At 42.5% G+C, this 18,763-nt stretch overlaps 1 protein-coding gene across 2 annotated transcripts in view; it reads right to left on the bottom strand.

Annotated features, from left to right (window-relative positions):
- The window catches only part of RASSF1 (Ras association domain family member 1), a 36,344-nt gene that overhangs the window by 8,548 nt on the left and 9,033 nt on the right, over positions 1-18,763 (bottom strand). The window contains exon 2 of one of the 2 annotated variants that reach the window (XM_044676696.1): positions 17,910-18,016. In XM_044676696.1, coding sequence (XP_044532631.1) covers positions 17,910-18,016 — 107 coding nt within the window. Of the gene's footprint in view, positions 1-189; positions 568-17,909; positions 18,017-18,763 lie in introns of those variants that run through there. The other variant, XM_044676776.1, reaches the window with a different exon arrangement.

Below are 18,763 nucleotides of genomic sequence, written 5' to 3'. Positions count from 1 at the left end.
GGCCTAAGTGAGGGTGACAGGGGCCGCCTCCCCTTCCAGAGGGCGGAGTATCCGGGAATTGGGAAGGGGGCAGGATAGGGGGAGGGGGAAGAGGCGCAGCAGCAAGAATTTCCCTTGGGCTACACAGGCCTTAACCCTTCAGCTGCCGGTTTCCACCGCACCCCCTCCCGGCCGGGCTACCATCTTCACCTGGTCCCGGCGGGGCTTGCGGACCAGCGAGGTGCGCGCAGTGAAGTACTGCTCGAGCTCCGAGTCCGAGTCCTCCTGGCTGCAGTAGCCGCTGCTGGTGGTGCTGCTCCAGGTCATCTCGAAGGCCGGGGTTCCGGCGTCAGTGTCGCTCATCCCGCGTCTTCCTCTCACCCTCAAGTCTGAGGGAGCGGACGCCACAGGTCTGGGGGCACGGCTCTGAGAAAAGGAGTGGGAGTGGGCGCTGGGACCGTCCTGGAGAAGAGGGACGGGAGAACCTCGAGGCTGGAGGTCCTGGGCCAGAGAGGGGTGAGTCGAACCGGCTACCCAGGGGCTGGTGTGCGTGTGCTCCAGCGAAAGCGAGTCCAAGCGGCCGTTAGGATGGATACGTCAGCGAGTCCGGCTGTCAGCGCCTCCTCGATTGGGGGACACGTCTGGGCCCCGCCCTGTCCCCTCCTCAGGCGCGCCCCGCCTCCTCCCTCCCTTTTCCGGTGGCCTCCGGCCGGTCCCCCACCCCCGCTGACTTCATCGCCCAAGCAGCTGGACTCGGCGCAAGGGGCGGAGCATGCCTCGTAGTGCCTGCGGCGGGAGATGCTCCGAGGAGGAGGCCCTCGGATAGGGACCGGGACGCAATTTGCCTGAAGTCACCCCGGAGCGCTCCAGAATGCTGGCTTCTTGCCCGGGGCCCCTCCGGGAATGGGCTCTCAAAATCATAGCCAGATATAATTGGATGATTCCTTCTTCCAACATCGGAGGGTAGGGGAAACTCGGACCGAGGAGAGGGGCTCGACTTACCCAGGGCCACATAGCCAGGCAAGTGTTAGAGCGAGGATAACCTCAAACCGAGAAACAATAGCTGCCATTTCTACAGTACTTTAAAATTTTCCAAGAGTTTTATCACCATTTGATAGATGAGGGAGTTGAGGCCCAGAAAGGTTCGCTCAGTCAGAAAGTAAGACACTGCGTATCTGGAGCCCAAGCTTCTTTTCTTTCAGAGTGGGGGGGCTCTTTCCCCTCCTCCACGGTGACTCTGCCTCACCTCACTGCTTCCTAGCAAAGATGCTATTTTCCTCTCCTTTCCCCTCCCCCCTGCTTAGTTCCTAGACCTTCAAAGCTCAGCTCAAGAACCACCTTTAACACGAAGCCTTTCCTGATCCCTCTCTCCTAATATAACACCAATTTTGGGTACATATCCCGTAGGAGAGACCGTGTGAGGCTTTGTGGTGAGAAAGCTGGCTCTATGCAGGAAGATGGGCTTCAAGTCCAGCCTCTGACACACCCCAGCTGGCCTAAACAATGTCTCAGTGCCTCCAGGCAAGCCTCTAAGAATACAAATTATGGAGAAAGTGCCACCTGGTTTTGTTGCAGTCCCAGGTCCACTTCCCTGTCTAAAACTTATTGGTCCTGGTGGCTGCCCTAGTAAGATGTAAAGCTCCTGGAGGGCAGGTTTTCATTTTTCTCTTTGTAATCAGTGCCTATCACACTGTAGGTGTTTAGTAAATGATCTCTGATTGATTCCTGGACTTCCCTTTTCCCTACTAGAGGCTCAGAGGCAGGGTTGCTGTCCATGTTCAGTCACTTCCAACTACTCCTGACCCCATTTAGAGTTTTCTTGGCAGAGATACTGGAATGGTTTGACCATTTCCTTCTCCAGCTTATTTTACTGAGGAGAAACTAAGGCAAATGGAATTAAGTGACTTGCCTAGGGTCACACAGCTAGTGTCTGAGGCCATATTTGAATTCAGGTCTTTTTGAGTCTTCCGGACTTCAGGCCAGCTGCTTTATACATGTGGGTATCTAGCTGCCGCTTAAGGGTAGTGATCAAAGTCTTCTCCTTTCTCCTCCTGTGTCTACAACACTGGGCTCTGTACACAGGTACTTAACATTTGTTAAGAGAATGAATGTATCTTCTCTTGGGACTCCCACTCACACTTAGGAACTTGGTCTGGTCTGGAAATGCCCAGCTCCTACAAAGATCTAGTACTGGAAAGAACCCAAGATCATTTAGTCCATCCCCTTCTTCCATTCTACTTAGGAGTAAACTGAAACCCAGGAAAGTTAGATGACTTGCCCAAGGTCCCAAGAGTAGTGTCAGAGACAGGATTTGAATCCAGCTTTTGACTCCAGACCATTTTCCTATGAATCACCAGGTAGAAGACAGCTTTAAAGTACCTGTGCTGTGTTAGTGAAGTTAACAGGAAAGTGAAATACAGTGTCCAGTATGGAAGTTATTTGGGTACGTACTAAAATTTCATGACTTCATGACTTCAAAACTTCCTTACTATTCGTTATTTTAGGAAAGAAGGAATCCTTTTTAAGGATTCAATTAAATTAATTTTGGAAAACCACAAGAGAAAACATCTATTAGTGCTTTCCAGTTGAAAATTTAGATGAGATCATAATCAGCAAAGTTTCCTGGGAGAAAGTGCATGCAAAGAAAATCTATGCAAATAATAGTATTTGTCCAGATAGACGTTATCTGTGGGGAAAGTTGTTCTCAAAAATTTCCCAGCAGCTTCATCACCATTTGAAACATTGAAGAATATGTTGTCCATACACAGAAATGCCAAGAAACTGTGCTGCGCGGCAGTGGGAAAGAAAAGCTCCCTCATTTGGGGGGAGGGAATAACTTTTTAAAAATACTTAAGTGGCTGAGTTTACTTGGTGCAGTTAAGGATTAAACCTGTCAATTTTAACATGACATTGCTGTTACTTCTGAAATAAACTTAAGTGATGTTTTGTTCTGGTAAAAAAAAAAAAAAAAAAGTACCTGTGCTGTATTCCCAATCAGATCATCCCTTCTCAATTCTAGCCTTGCATTTGCAGGTCCACTTTAATAATTCAAATTTCATTCCAGTGTCCTGCTGGCATTTCAAATCCAACATGTCTAGAAATGAACTCATCACCTTCCCCATAAAATCTTGTCCTACTTGCTATCATTGGGGACCAGGGCCAAGAAGTCATTTTCCTTCAGTGGACTTTGATTTCCTCAGTTGTAAATGGAGGAGTTTGGATTACGTTATCTTTTAGGTGTTTTTTAGCTCTAAAACTATTCTATTAACTTCGGGATGGTTTCTGTTTGTGACACTAACATCTTCTCAGTCACCAGAACCTCCTGAAGTCCCATCTCTCCCTTTCCTTCCACCACCAACTAGTAGCTGAATCCTGGGGATTTTAGTTCCAGAAGCATCTTGAACCTCTCTTTTCTTTTCCAGAAGATTCCAGGTGCTTCTCTTTCTCCCCCATTACATTCAGTTCCTTAAATATACAAGACTATAGAGGAGCAGCTAGGAGCCACTTTGTTCTTTCCTTTTTCTCTAAGTACCAAAGTACAATGTAAATAGCTTATTTACATAGTACTTTAGGACTTCCACAAGGCCTACTCTCCTGCGATTAATAGGTTTAACTGCATTTTATTGAAGAAGCAGCAGCCAGTGTAAAGAAGTGACAGACCAGAGCTCACAGCAGTAAGAAACTGAGTTAAGATGAAGCAGGAGGCAGGCTGCATGAAGGGCTCCAAAGAATCTGGGAATCCTCAAGGCACCCCTTACTGCCTTTATCTCTCTAAGCAGATTATTCATGGAGTGAGAGGGTTGGACTTTACCAGGGGTCTGAAACCCCTTTTGTGTTTATAGATGCCTTGGGAAGGCTGGTGAAGCTTATGGATCCTCTCTTAGAATAACTTTTTTAAATGCGTAAATGGCAGTTAGGTGACTCTGGATTGAGAACCAGCCCTAGAGATAGGAGGTCTTGGGTTCAAGTCTAATCTCAGATACTTCCTAGCTGTGTGACTGAGCAAGTCACTTTGCCTCCATTGCCTAACCTTTATTGCTCTTACGTTTTGGAACAAGTAGTCAGTATTCATTCTAAGACTGAAGGTAGGGTTAAAAAAAAAAACAACGAATAAATGCATAAAGTAAAATATAATTCCATAGGAAACCAATTGTACTGAAATACAGTTATCAAAAACGTTTTTTTTTTTAAAAAAACAAGGTTCTTCACTTCCGGCCTAGATGACTCCCAAGATCCTCCCCAGCTGCTATGATCCACTGGTCTTTGGCATCCAAGTACAGCTCTGTCTGTTTTAATCCCGGTCTAAAGAAGCCTCCTGCTTTATTCTACAATGTCCCCTTCCTGCATTTTCTAGATCTTTGGATGCCAAGGAGTCTTAGAAGGCATAAAGGGCAGCTGTCAGAGGTCCGAGTGTTAAGCTGGCTGGTGGAACTCTGAAAAGAACAGATGGTGAGAGCAACTTTTCAGAAAGGCTTTTTGGCTGACTCTTGAGCTCTCAAGGTTTATCTGTGAAGTGGTTCTAGGAACCCAATAAGTGCTTTAGAAATATTCACCGACCGCCTGACTTGGAGAAAGAAGCTGGCAGGTTCCACCCTAGCCACCTGGCCAACTCCAGTCACTGATGTGTGGTGATAAGGTAAACCTGTTTTTTTGTTTGTCTTGAGGGACTAAAAAATGGTCAAGTGTCCCTCTGCAAATAGCTTTTATATGCATCTGTTCCTTTAGGGACAAGACAGAAGAACTTCTGGAGGAAAAAATTGGACTCCCCCAAAGGTGGCATCAGCTTATTCAACCCATTTTGGATGTTAATATCGTTACATTTTCCTTTATTTCCTGTTAGTAAATTCCAGTAAGTCTATATAAGAAGTGAGTGAATTCTTGATGGTTATGCTGAGACAGGAAGATGACTGGGAATTCCAAACTGGGGAAGGGCACAAGACCCAAGGATTATTTGGATTCACTATTACGCTATTATTATCCAGTCCCTGAGACTTTATTTTTAAGGCCTTTGGTTATTATTTTTTTTAATCCCTTACCTTCCACCTTAGTATCCATTCAAAGACAGAAGAGTGGCAAGGGGGCCAGGCAGTTAGGGTTAAGTGACTCGCCCAGGTCACACAGCTACGATTGCCTTTGGTTATTAAAAAAATGTTTTCCTGTTGCCTTTCATCTTATCAACACTGTTATTTCAATGTGCTCTTCAGACTAAATCTTCCCTTGTGATGAAGAAAAACAATTAAGAAAAAACATCTGCTACAGTGACTACATGTGAAAATGTAGACATTATTCTTTTGGAATTCTTAAGTCTTCTGGCTCTGTCAGGAGGGAGAGGAAATGTTTTATTATCTACTCTCCAGGATCATCTATGGTTTTAATTACTCCGAGTGGGGCTTCTTTTTAGTGATCTTTTCATTACATTGTTGTAGGTGTGTATTTGTTCTCTGTATTCCTTCATAAAAATCTTATGTTTCTTGGGATCCCTTAATAGTTATTAGTACATACTTTGTAGTTTTTTCAGCCATTCCATGATTAATGAGCATCTGATTACTGGTTTCTTGAATAAAGAATGATGCTATGAATATTTGGATAAATACACATCCATGTTGAACCTATTACTTTCTTGGGGTCTATGAGCAGTTGTAGGATCTCTCAGTCAGAGTATGAACTGTTTAGTCACTTTTTATTCATTCCAATTTACCCAGAATGGTTGGGTCACTTTATAGCCATGGGGTCCCTCCAACATTGACCCTTCCCATCTTTTCCCATTTTTGCCAGTTTGCACAGTGTTGTTATGATTTGCATTGCCCTTATTCCAAGTTATTTGCTCTGATTTATAGGCAGCTCGGTGGAACAGTGAGAGAGTATCAGGTCTGAGGTCAGGAAGATCTGAGTTTAAATCTGGGCCCAGATACTAGCTGTGTGATCCTAGACAAGTCACTTAACCCTATTTGCATCAGTTTCTTCATCTTTAAAATGAGCTACAGGAGGAATTGGCAAACCATTCCAGTATCTTTGCCAAGAAAACCCAAAATGGGATCATGAAAAGGCTGACATGACTGAAAAACAACTAAACAACAACAAAGCTATTTGGAGCATGTTTTCATGCGGTCATTATTCTTGTCTGCAATTCTTTTGAGAACTCTATATCTTTGAACAATTAACCAGGCAGGGGTCCTCTAAACTTGAAAATGCAGAAACTGTGCCCAGTAACAAAGGCTGGGAAAGCTAGGTACCTTTTATATAGTTATACATAGAAGGGAGTCTATGAAACTCAAACTTCAGGTACCCTCAAGGTGTCTTGAAGAAAGCAGCCCTTTGGCAACTGTTCCAAGTCTACTTGTTGGTATATGGACACTGTCTGCTACAGCACCCACTCTGATACCCAAACTCCCAGCAACGGACTTCAATAAAGTATAGCCTTTAGTCTGAAAGAGGAAACTTTGTGCTGCAGAGATCTGAGCCTCAGAGAAGCACCATTTCCCCGAATGCTTCGATGGTCTACAAATGTGGTCAAGTACTGGCTCCATAAGTGGGCCCTTGTCCAGGTGTGCCATATTTTGAGTGAGGCTATGGTGCCAAATTCAAGCTCACTTTGGATTTGGGACAGGATCAACAGACATTCTACATGATCTCTCTGCTGGCCGTATTTTCTTCCTCCATGTATTTGGAAAGAAAAACCAAGGGTCATTTAATGCTGTAATGAGATCCTGGGAGGTAGAAACCTTAATTACCTGGTACTCATCCCCTCCTATGGCTAGCAAATTCCCATCTTTCCTGTCCCTAATACCTAATAATTCATCAGTCAAGGTGAAAGCCCATCCCCAGTTACCACTTCTGAGATTTTCATTCCCATTCCCATTGGATCTATACCTCCCTAGTTTTTATGCCATTCAGCTCTGCCCTTCTTTTGTGCCCTACAGTACTCCATTCTATTGTTACTAAACTTTCCTTCATCCTAACAGACCAAATGCAACTTGTGGGAGGGCAAGACCGGCTAGCTGAAACTGCAAAGCACTCTCAGGATGAGACAAGAGGCAGTACATGTTGGCTTAGTAAAACCACTGACATCACCTTGACCATAACTTTCCCTCAGACCACAATGGAAATAGCCCAGGATCCAGGGCCCAAGAACCCTGACCACTGGCTCCTGAATACATCATTAAAAACAACAACAAAAAACAAACATTAATTTTCTATCTTAGTATCAGTTACAAGACAGAAGAGTGGCAAGGGCTAGGCAACTGAGATTAAGCTACTTGTCTAGGGTTACATAGCTAGGAAATATTTGAGGCCACATTTGAACCTGGGGCCTCTTGATTCCAGTCCTGGTTCTCTATCTACTGTGCCACCTAGCTGCCCTCTGAATCTGTCATTAAAGGGAGCAGTTTCTTTTTTTTTTTTTTTTTAATTAAACCTTACCTTCCGTCTTGGAGTCAATACTATGTATTGGCTCCAAGGAAGAAGAGTTGTAAGGGCTAGGTAATGTGGGGTAAGTAACTTGCTCAGGGTCACATAGCTGGGAAGTGTCTGAGGCCAGATTTGAACCCAGGACCTCCCATTTCTAGGCCTGGCTCTCAAACCACTGAGCTAACCAGCTGCTCTCAAGGGAGCAATTTCTGTAAAAAAAGAGCCAGCCATCTTTGCCATCACCAATACTAAATCATTGATCTTAAAGAAGATACATTGCCATCTGCTGTGGTCCTACACCCCAGGAACTATGGGAACCTATTTGCCTTGCAGCTGAAATTTCCTTTACATGTCTCTCCCTATTAGTATGTGAACTCTTTGAGACTAGAGACTGTCTTCTTTTCCATTTGTACTTATAACAGTGCTTTGCACAGAATAAATGCTTAATACTTTTTCATTCATTCATCCTAGATCTCTCCATTCTTTCCATATTTTTATATTCAGTGATTTCTATATTATGCTGTATCCTTTGCTATACATACTCTCTAGTACTGATCTTGTGAAGGTGGGAATAATTCTACCCTGCCCATTTTTAGATTTAATCACCAAAAGTGTACGCACCCCATTTAATCCTTAAGTGATGGAAGGTCTGTAACCCAAGTGTGTGAAAGTGCGTGACTAATCAGAATCAACTGACTGCCCCCCCCCTCCCCGACAGTCCTAAGCAAAATCTTTGTTGTAATTGGTACATGTAAAATGGGAGGAAGGTCAGGAAGTGATGAAAGGAATGGTCTTTATAAATTGCAAGAACTTCCTGGGATGCTTTTTTTTTTTTTTCCTGCCTTGAACTGTGCCCTGGAGGAGCTCTGGCTGAGGACCTTGGACTGCTTTATATTTCTCCTTAGAACTACTAGGTGGGTGAGTGAAAGGGCTAACTCCCTTCCTTGGCTTTTTCCTGGAGGTACTAGCCTCTGGAGGGGCCCCTCATCTGGAGGAGGCCTCCTGGCTAAACCCTTGTTAATTGACCCTTAGGCTCTCCAGCTTGGGCTACTGGAGCCCTACCAGAGTAAGCCAGGGCTTGAGCACATAGTCTAGCTCATTAAGCTAGATCTCTTACTCTGTCCTCTCTCTGAAATTCTTAAGTTTCATTCTTTCCCTCTATTTTATAAATAAATTGTTAAAAAATCACTTGGAATTAATTAAATTCCTGGTGACCACCCTATTAGCTATTCAGCCCAATCATAATGTTTACAATCTTCTTGAGTACCAACATTTTGGAGCAGAAGGATCAAAATACTTCTTGTTCCTCACCTTTCCCTGCAACTTCTCTCTTTTCTGACACCTCTCAGCAACTCTACTTTTTTAAAAATACCTTACCTTATATCTTGATACCAATACACAGTACTGAAGAGTGGCAAGGGCTAGGCAATGGGGATTATGTGACTTGCCCAGGGTCATACAGGTAGGAAGTTCCTGAGGCCACATTTGAACCCAGAATCTCTTGTCTCTAGGCCTGGCTTTCAATATACTGAGCCATCTAGCTGTCCTAGCAACTCTATCTTTGAATATATCATGACTAGATGCTTTCTGGATTCATTGGGCCACTCATTTCCCTTCCTTCCTCTTGAAGTCCAGTGCTTGTCTCATTGTTGTTCCCTCCACACCTCAAAACTCTTCTTCCTCTTTCTCTCTTCTTATTTTGGGCTTCAAGAAAGAGGTAGGCCTTTCTCCATGCCAAGGCCAATGACACTCCTTATTCCTCTATCTTTGATCTCCTTCCTTCTCCTTTCCTCCAGCAGCCTGCATCCTTCAATCATTTTCTTTTTCTCATTTTCAATCTCTCTTTGTCTATTTGTTCCTATTGCCTATAAATATGCCCTCAGATTCTTTATCCTTGAAAAACTTTTACTTGACTCATTCAAAGTATGGTTCTGTAGCTCTTCTTCCTTTCATAGCTAGAAAAAAAAACATCTACCAAAAAAAAAGAATCAAAAAGCTAAGGGGGGAAAACCCATCTACATTTAAACCTAAGAGCAAAAACTATTGGGGGGAGGGGAGAGAATATTGAACAAGAACTGCTAGGAAAACTGGAAATCAATTCAGTAGAAAAGAGACTTAGACCAGCATCTTATATACCACAATGACCTCCAAATGGAGAAGACCGGAATGTAACGGTCACATGATAATAAGTTAGAGGAGAATGGAAAGAGGTATCTTTCAGATCTATAGTTGGGAGTGGGGGGAATTGATCACCAAACAAGGGATAAAAGGTATTTGAAAGACATTAAAGACCATTAAAATTTCAGAATACTTCATGTTGCCATCTTGACTGGAATTGCTTACTTAAATGAAAAAAATTAAAAGGCTTCTGCACAAAGTTAATTTAGTTAAAATGAAAAGCTGTCATTTGGGGGAAACATCTTTGCAGTAAATATTATTTTTTAAATAAAATGCCCAAGATGAGTGGGCAACTGACAAAAATAGTTAACAATGATGGCGGGAGTTCTTAACATTTTTTTTGTATCATGAGCCCCTTTTAAAACCTGTAAATCCTGTGGATCCCTTCTCAGAACAGTGTTTTTAAAGGCATAAAATAAAGTACACAGGATTATAAAGGAAATCAATTTTAGTTATTAAGATTTTTTTAAGTTCATGAACTCAGGTCACATAACAAAAAGAAACCACAAGATTATCTCAATAGATGCAGAAAAAGTGTTCAACAAAATGCAACACCCATTCCTTATAAAAACATTTGAAAACATTGGAGTAAAAGGAGCTTAAAGTGATAAAGAGCATCTATCTAAAATCATCAGCAAGCATTATCTGTAATAGGAATAAACTAGAATCCTTCCCAATAAGATCATGGGTGAAGTAAGGATGCCTATATCACTTCTACTTTTTAATATTATACCAGGAATTCTAGCAATAACAATAAGAGCAGGAAAAAAATTGAAGGAATTAGAATAAGCAATAGGGAAACAAAAAATATCACTCTTTGCTGATGATATGATGGTATAAAAAGAGAATTCCAGAGAATCGACCAAAAAAACCCAATAGAAACAATTAACAACTTTATCAAAGTTATTGGACACAAAAAAAGCCCACATAAACCATCGGCATTTCTATTTATCACAAAGTTCATCATCAAGAGATAGAAAAGAAAATTCCATTTAAAATAACTATAGACAAAATAAATTCCTAGGAGTATACTTACCAAAAGAAACCCAGCAACTATATAAACAAAATTACAAAACATTTTTCACACAAATAAAGCCAGACCTAAACAATTGGAAAAATATTAATTGCTCATGGATAGGCTGAGTCAATATAAAAAAATGACAATCCTTCCTAAATTAACTTACCTATTCAGTGCCATACCAATCAAACTATCCAAAAAATATTTCCTAGAACTAGAAAAAATGATAACAGGATTCATCTGGAAGAACATGGAAGAACAGAAGATAAACTATACTATAAAATGGTATCATCAAACAATCTGGTACTGGCTAAGAAATAAGAGTAGTGAATCAATGAAATCAGTTAGGAAATCAACACACAGTAATTAATGACCATAATGACCTAGTGTTTGATGAACTCAAAGATCTAAGCAATCAGGGGAAGAACTCATTATCTGACAAAAACTAGGTATAGACCAACATTTCACACCATAAACCAAGATAAAGTCAAAATGGATACTTGCTCTAGAAATAAAGAGGGCTACCATAAAGAGAGTAGAGGAACAAGGAAAAGTTTACCCATCAGACCTAGGTTTAAGGGAAGAATTTATCCCCCCCACCAATTTCCCCATTCTAGTTCTAGAAATGTTCCTAGAAGAATAAGATGAGGGAGAAAACAAAGGTCTAAATATAGGCAAAGGGGAGATAAAACTATCCCTATTTGCTAGTGACCTGGTAGTTTTACCTAGATAACCCCCAGAGTATCAAAGTTGTTTTATTGGGTCTTTTTTTTTTTTAAATGCAACTTTAAGGGTCCCAAATGGTTCAAATGAAAGGACTGATCTGTGGACAAGCAAAGGTAGAAGATAGACAGCCATCTGGGTGGCTTAAAGACAGAAAAAGATCAGATTTGGGACTTGGGAGACTGAAATGGAGGCTTCTGAGCTATCCTTGAAGTCATTGCTCTCTGTGTGTGTTGGCTTATTTAAGTCCTTGCTGTTACTACTCCTGTCCTTGTCGATGAGTCCTCATGCATTCTTCTAATGGCAGCACTCCCTCCTATGGATGACTTTGGGATCCTTTTTGTTTTCCACGGAGCCCAATTCCAAGTGTTTGCCTTTCTCCTTCACCTCCAGATACGTCCTTAACTCTTTTACCACCTGGGCCAGATTCCACTTTATGGGACAGATGCTCTCATCATCTGCATGGTGTGTGGTACTCACTGTGCTTCACTGACCGGGAGGGCACTGGAATACATGTGCAAAGCTTCACGGTTACTTTTCCTGACACTCCGATAGACACCTTGTGCACTGAAGTCTTTGAGCATGGCCACTACAGGCTGATCCATGAGCTTCTTTGTTAGACATTTCCAGCCAGGAACATGATATACTTCTGGTGGCTATCATCTGGATCTTTCTTCATCTTGGCCAGGATATTGCCCAGGAGCTTCCCTTTCTCATTCTCAGCAATGTAGGAGAGATAAGCCCATAAGTCATAGCAGAAATAGTATTCTAGCTGATAGTTTTCTGGAAGTGAAGCTGGTTAGTGATGCATATTGATCAGGTCCTCCAAGTGTCAGTCCTGGGAGAAGCCAATAGACCATCAGCCTATTGTATGGTGAGACACTGAGATTTAGTAGGGGAAAGAGAGATGGACTTGGGTAGGGATAAGAATAGAGAAGTTCATGGGAGTAAAGGTAAGAATCGTGAAAGAAGGGGAACCTAAGCACAGTGGATAGAGAGCCAGGCCTGAATAGGGAGGACCTGGGTTCAGATCTGACCTTGGACACTGCCTAGCTGGGCAAGTCATTTAACCCAAATTGTCTAGCCCTTTCTGCTCTCAATTCCAAGATAGAGGGTCAAAGTTTAAAAGAATAAAACAAAAGAATCACAAAAGAGATGAGGAAATCCTCTCTTTGACCAAAAGATATCTCGAGTCCATAGTTGGGAGGGGTCAGCTCCTTCCAGGCTTGGACCCTCTTCCTCAACAAATTGAGACAATCATAGGATGCGAAATAAAATAGAAAGGATCAGCATTTGTATATAGTAATAACAAAATCCAGAAGAACATGATAAAAAGGGAAGTCTTGTTTAATACAACTACCAAAAAAACCACAAGATATCTAGAAGTCAATCTCCCAAGATACAATGAACAGTTGTTTTAGATACAATTACAAAACACTCCCCAAAGAAATAAAGAATAACTTAAATAAATAATTGGAGGATTATTCAGTGCTAAGGGCTGTCTCATGCCAATGTAATAAAATGATACTCCCTAAATTAATTTATAGGGCTAAGATTTTATCAATTATACTTACATGGGGATACTTTACAGAGCTATAAATATGCAGAATATCATATAACATAAAAATAAGAGAAAAATTTATTTTGAAGAACATAAGATCTAGAATTTCAAGGGAAATAACAAATTTCAGGAATAAAGGGGCAACCGTATTGTATTTTAAAAATATCACTTGTATTTTTTTTAATTCATTTTTTAAAATCCTAATATCTTTATATATCCTTCTATATTAATTTTATTTGTTACAAGGCTAGGCAATGGGGGTTAAGTGACTTGCCCAGGGTCACACAGCTAGGAAGTGTTTGAGGCCAGATTTGAACCTAGGACCTCCTGTCACTAGGACTTGCTCTCAATCCACTGAGCTAACCAGCTGCCCCATATCGCTTGTATTAAAAACAGTTCTATCGTACTATAAAACAGAAATCACTAAAACTATTTGGCACTGAATACAAACAGAAAAGCAAATCTGTAAAACTGACTCAATAAATTAGAATCAGAAACAATTTAACATAATGCTCAATAAACCCAGACACATAAATTACTTGGGAGAAGAACCCTATACTCGAGCAAGAAATACTGGGAAAACTAGAAAGCTATCTGACTAAAATTAGGTTTATACCAGTAACCTATATAGCATACCACAATAAATTCAAAATGAATATGCAGTCTGAATATTAAAAGTGATGCCACTAACTTCCTAGCTGAATGACTCTGGGCAAGTCACTTAACCCCAACTACCTAGCACTTGCCACTCTTTTGCCTTGGAAGCAATACTCAGTATTGATTCTAAGATGGAAGGTGAAGGTGAAAAAAAAAAGTGATGCCCCATCCCTACCCCCCACCCCAAAAAAAAGAAGAAAAGAAAGAATCCAAGTACATTTTTTCAGAGCTAAGAGCAGGGGCAGAGTTCTTTAGAAAACAAAAATTAGAAATGATCACAAATGACAAAATGACCTCAACTGTATGAAACAGAAAGTTTTGGCATGGACAAAATCAATGCAACTATGATAATAAGAGAAATTTTAAGGGATTAAGACAGAAATCCACTGAGCCAGGGGCAGCTGGGTGGCTCAGTGGATTGAGAGCTAGGCCTAGAGACTGGAGGTCCTAGGTTCAAGTCCGGCCTCGGACACTTCCAGCTGTGTGACCTTGAGCAAGTCACTTGACCCCTATTGCCCACCCTTACCACTCCTGGGCTAAGGACGGTCCCTAGCCTGGATGAAAAAGGAGGAGGGTTGGGCGTGGGGTTAGCAACCCCACCCTATAAAAACTACATCTACTAAAGAAACTGCAACCTAAAGTAGGGGCAGCTGGGCTAGCTCAGTGGATTGAGAGCCAGGCGAAAGGTCCTAGGTTCAAATCCGGGCTCAGACACTTCCCAGCTGGGTGCTCTGAGCGACTCATTGCCTACTGGTTGTAGCCCTATGCTCCTAGAATGGAGTCCCAGGATTAAAAAAAAAAAAAAAAAAAAAGACAGAAAACTTTACATCTATTATTTCTGATAAGGGTCTGAGATCCAAAGTATCTGAAAAACTAATAAAAATACACAAGTCATTTCCCACTGGATAAGTCAAAAGTTAGGAACAAACAATTCTCAAAAGAATCAGAAAGTCTTAAAACTGTAAAAGACTGTCCAAATTATTATGAGAAATGCAAATTAAAACAAGTCTGAAGTTTCCTTTTATACCCAACAATTGAAAGATTGCAAAAATAGGAATAGTCAACATTGAATAGGCTGTGTTAAGAAAGGGATGCTGATGTACTATTAGTAGAACTAACCATTCTGGGAAGTAATTTGGAAATTATGTTAATAAAGTGGCTAAAATGTCCCTATATCTTTTGACCTAGTGATCCTATTACTAAGGATATATATACCCTAAAGAGGTCAAGGATATAAAGAAAGGCCCACTACACACCAAAATAATTACAGCAACAATTGGAAACAAAGTAGATGCCCATCAATTTTTAAACAAATTCTTGCTCATGAATTCGAAAGAATATTATTGTGTTGATCTCGTCTGCCTTGATGTATTCAGTTACAAGCTTGAAACAAGCCCCAAATTGAAATGGTCAGTTTTATTTGATTTCTTAAATCCTATGTCATTAATTGCCTCCTGGATCGCCACCTACAATGGCCCATAATCGGCTCATATTAAACACACACAACTATAAACTCATTATCTACTCATTTAAACTGACTTTTTAAAAATAAAAGTTTCAGTGATCCTGGTTTGCTAAATTGGAGGCAATCTTGAGGCTCATCCCTTTTCTTTCACCCTGATATCAAATCATTTGCTGGTTCTATCTCTACAACATCTCTGACATCTCTTTCCTTCCCTCCAGACACATGCCACTCCCCCAAATCAGGCCACACTATCTCTTGCATGGACTACTGCAATAATCTCCTATTTTGTCTCCCTGCTTTTAGGTCTCTCCCACGTCATTCCTTCTCAGAGCTGCCAAGGTATTTTCTTTAAGGTGCAGGTTGAATAAGGTTGAACAGGTGCCCCTCCCTATTCAAAAGCTTACAGTGTGTTAGGATAAGCAGAGAATTGGAATACTGGGAAAAAAATGTTTCTATCAAATATCTTTGTTTGTTATCTAAGATATATAAACAAAATATATGTGCATGTATGAATGTATTACTGAAAGCCATTCCTCAGTGGTCAAAGGATATGAACAAACAGTTTTTAAAAGAACAGCAAACTAGGGGGCAGCTGGGTGGCTCAGTGGATTGAGAGCCAGGCCTAGAGATGGGAGGTCCTAGGTTCAAATATGGCCTCAGACACTTTTTAGCTGTGTGACCCTGGGCAAGTCACTTACCCCCCCAATGCCTAGCCTTTGCCACTCTTCTGCCTAGGAGCCAATACACAGTATTGACTCCAGGAGGGAAGATAAAGGTTTTATTTAAATTTTAAAAAAGAAAAAAAAAAAAAAAAGAACAGCAAACTAGGGGCAGCTAAGTGGCACAGTGGATAGAGCCAGACCTGGAGTTGGGAAGTCCTGAGTTCAGATCTAGCCTCAGATACTTCCTGTATGCCCTTGAGCAAGTCACTTAACCCTATTTGCCTAGTCTATGGCAGTTTGCCTTGGCATTAGTAGGAGAGAAAGTAAGAGTCTAAAAAAAAAGAAAGAGAAAGAAATGGGCATGTTTAATTTGGAGAAGAGAAAACTTTAGGGCTATGTACAAATCATCTTTGAGGACCTGAGGGACTTCTGTAGGAGAAAGGGATTGGATGTAATCTCTCAGATCCAAAGAGCAGAACTAACACTAGAAAGTAGAAGCTGAAGAAATATGGGGTTGAGCTTGAAAAAAGGAAAAGCTCGCTAAAAAAGGAACCTTCATTCCAAAGTGCATTGTGCTCTTCCAGGAAACACAGGGTCCCTTCCGAGCAAAGGCTGGTGACTATCTGTTTGGTGTGCTCTAAAGGGATTCTTGTCTTGGTTCTAGGGTCATCCAGACACAAAGATTGGAATGGGAGGCACACACAACAAATTTCACCCCCAGACTAATTGCCCTTCCTTGAAGGTTTAGACTATTTTCCCAAGACCATCTTCCCAAAAGAGCGAATGCTGATCTGGGAGCTAACAGCCCTCAGTTCTTGTCTTGGTTCTGCCCTTGGCTTGTAGGATTTTAAGAAAGTTCCATCTTGGAGCAGCTAGGTAACTTAGTGGATAGAGTGCCATGGCCTGTGTAATAGGAAAAAATTAGATATTTTAAATAGATATATATTTAAGGTGTGGTCTCCAGGAATCAATCAGATCTAGATTGATTCCATAATTAAAACAGACCCAAGTCAGGATGGATTTGATGGTAGTTTATTTACAAATTTGGGAAGGTAGAAGGTAGGGAAATAGAGAGAGGGAGAGGCTGGCCCGGACCGGCAGAGACAGGACCGAGAGAGGGTTAAAAGGCTAATTAAACTAGGCTACTGGTCACAAGGCCTTAGCAATTAGAGAGACAAAGAAGCCTGCTTGAGGCAGGGACTCTGGAAAAGCCAAGGTAGGCCAAGGAAGTCAGCCTAACTTACCCACGTGTCAATTCAGAGTAGAAGCTGCCTGAGGTCTCATCCAAGATCCTTCAGCACCAAGTTCAAAGCTGGAACTGCCTCAACAGGAAGTAACCAACACACTTGAAGAGACAGTGTCTCTCTTCACTTCCTGTGGGTCCACCTCTAATTTAAGTCGACAAATGGCAGCCTCCACACTGATTTGGACTGCCCAAAGGGCAGTCCCTTGTTCTTGATTTGTTCCTTATTGTCACGTGTGGGTAACTCATCTCCCCTCCCCACTAAGGGAGGTGGGGATGACTTTATCTCTGGTGGCTTGAGTTTTAACTATGAATGGGCTTGAGCTAATTCCATTTACACACCTGTATTTGGGAAGACCTGGGTTCAAATTTGACCTCAGATACTTCCTAGTTGTGTGACTGTGGGCAACTCACTTAACCTCAGTTGCCTAGCCCTTACCACTCTTCTTAGAACCATCACTTAGCATTGATTCTAAGACAAAAGCTAAGGGTTTAAAAGAAAAGAAAAAAGAAAAATCAAGTCCCATCCCTGTGTCTTCATTTCATAGGATCACAGACTTAGAACTCTAAGAGAATTCTACTTATCATCTATGATACTTTAATCCCTTCATTTACTGGAGGAACATGAGGCAAGGAAGAGTTTTATGTTTTTTAACCCTTACCTTCCATCTTAGAATCAATTCTATGTATTGGTTCCCAGGCAGAAGAGTGGCAAGGGTAGGCAATGGGAGTCAAGTGACTTGCCCAGGGTCACACAGCTGGGAAGTGTCTGAGGCCAGATTTGAATCCAGGACCTCCTGTCTCTAGGCCTGGCTCTCAATCCACTGAGACACCCAGCTGCCCCCTTGACCAGGAAGTTGAAGTTATTTTTCCCAAAGCTGGGATTCCAGCTCAGGTCTTTGGATAATAAATCCAGTGCTTTCCCCACGGACTCCCAAGGCATTTCCCAGAGCCCTTCAGCCTTCCCTCCCAGCAGTCCTACCCAGCAAGGCCACAGACCACCGAGATAGCCATACCACGTTGGTGTCTCTTTCCAAGGCAGGCTCCAGGCTGAGTTCACGGGGACCACAACAGTCCAGGCGGATCAGGGCCCGGCAGCGATAATGGCAAGTAAACTTGCAGTCTGGGGAGAGGAGGGAGAGCTGGTGAGTGAAGGAGCCTGCCTCCATTCCTTTTCTCACCTCTCCAAACCCATTCCCGCCCCGGCCTGGGAGCCAGCAATGCTCGCGCGGCTCTCTCACGCCCCCTGGGGGACCCGTTGGGGAGAGCACCCTTCCCAGAAGCCGAGGGGGAAAAGAGGGCCGGAGAGAAAAAACTGCCTCCAGAGGCTGGCCAGGTACCGGGGCCACCATCCCCGCCTTCCGGCTCTTCCGACTCGGCGGCTCCTCCTGGCCCCGGGCGTCTGGGCTCTTAACCCGGTAACCCCTGAACCAAGGCACAAGAACGCTGCTGCGGGGTTCCGCTCTGGATTCCTACAGCCCAGGCCAGGGATGGCCTAAGGCTGCCGAGACCTCGCCACAGGCACAGAGCCGTGCACGGGCACGTGTGTGTGTGTGAGTGTGTGTGTGTGTGTGTGTGAGAGAGAGAGAGAGACAGAGACAGAGACAGAGACAGAGAGACAGAGAGACAGAGAGAGAGAGACAGAGAGACAGAGAGAGAGACAGACAGAGACAGAGACAGAGAGACAGAGAGAGACAGAGAGAGAGAGAGAGAGACAGACAGACAGAGAGACAGAGAGAGAGAGACAGAGAGAGAGAGACAGAGACAGAGAGACAGAGAGAGAGAGAGAGAGACAGAGAGAGAGAGAGACAGAGAGACAGACAGAGAGACAGAGAGAGAGACAGAGAGACACAGAGAGACACAGAGAGAC

Source organism: Gracilinanus agilis, chromosome 1 (assembly GCF_016433145.1).
Source record: "Gracilinanus agilis isolate LMUSP501 chromosome 1, AgileGrace, whole genome shotgun sequence".
Classification (NCBI taxonomy): Eukaryota; Metazoa; Chordata; class Mammalia; order Didelphimorphia; family Didelphidae; genus Gracilinanus; species Gracilinanus agilis.
The sequence above is the reverse complement of the archived record's forward strand: the minus strand, read 5'-3'. Positions and strand labels throughout refer to the sequence as shown.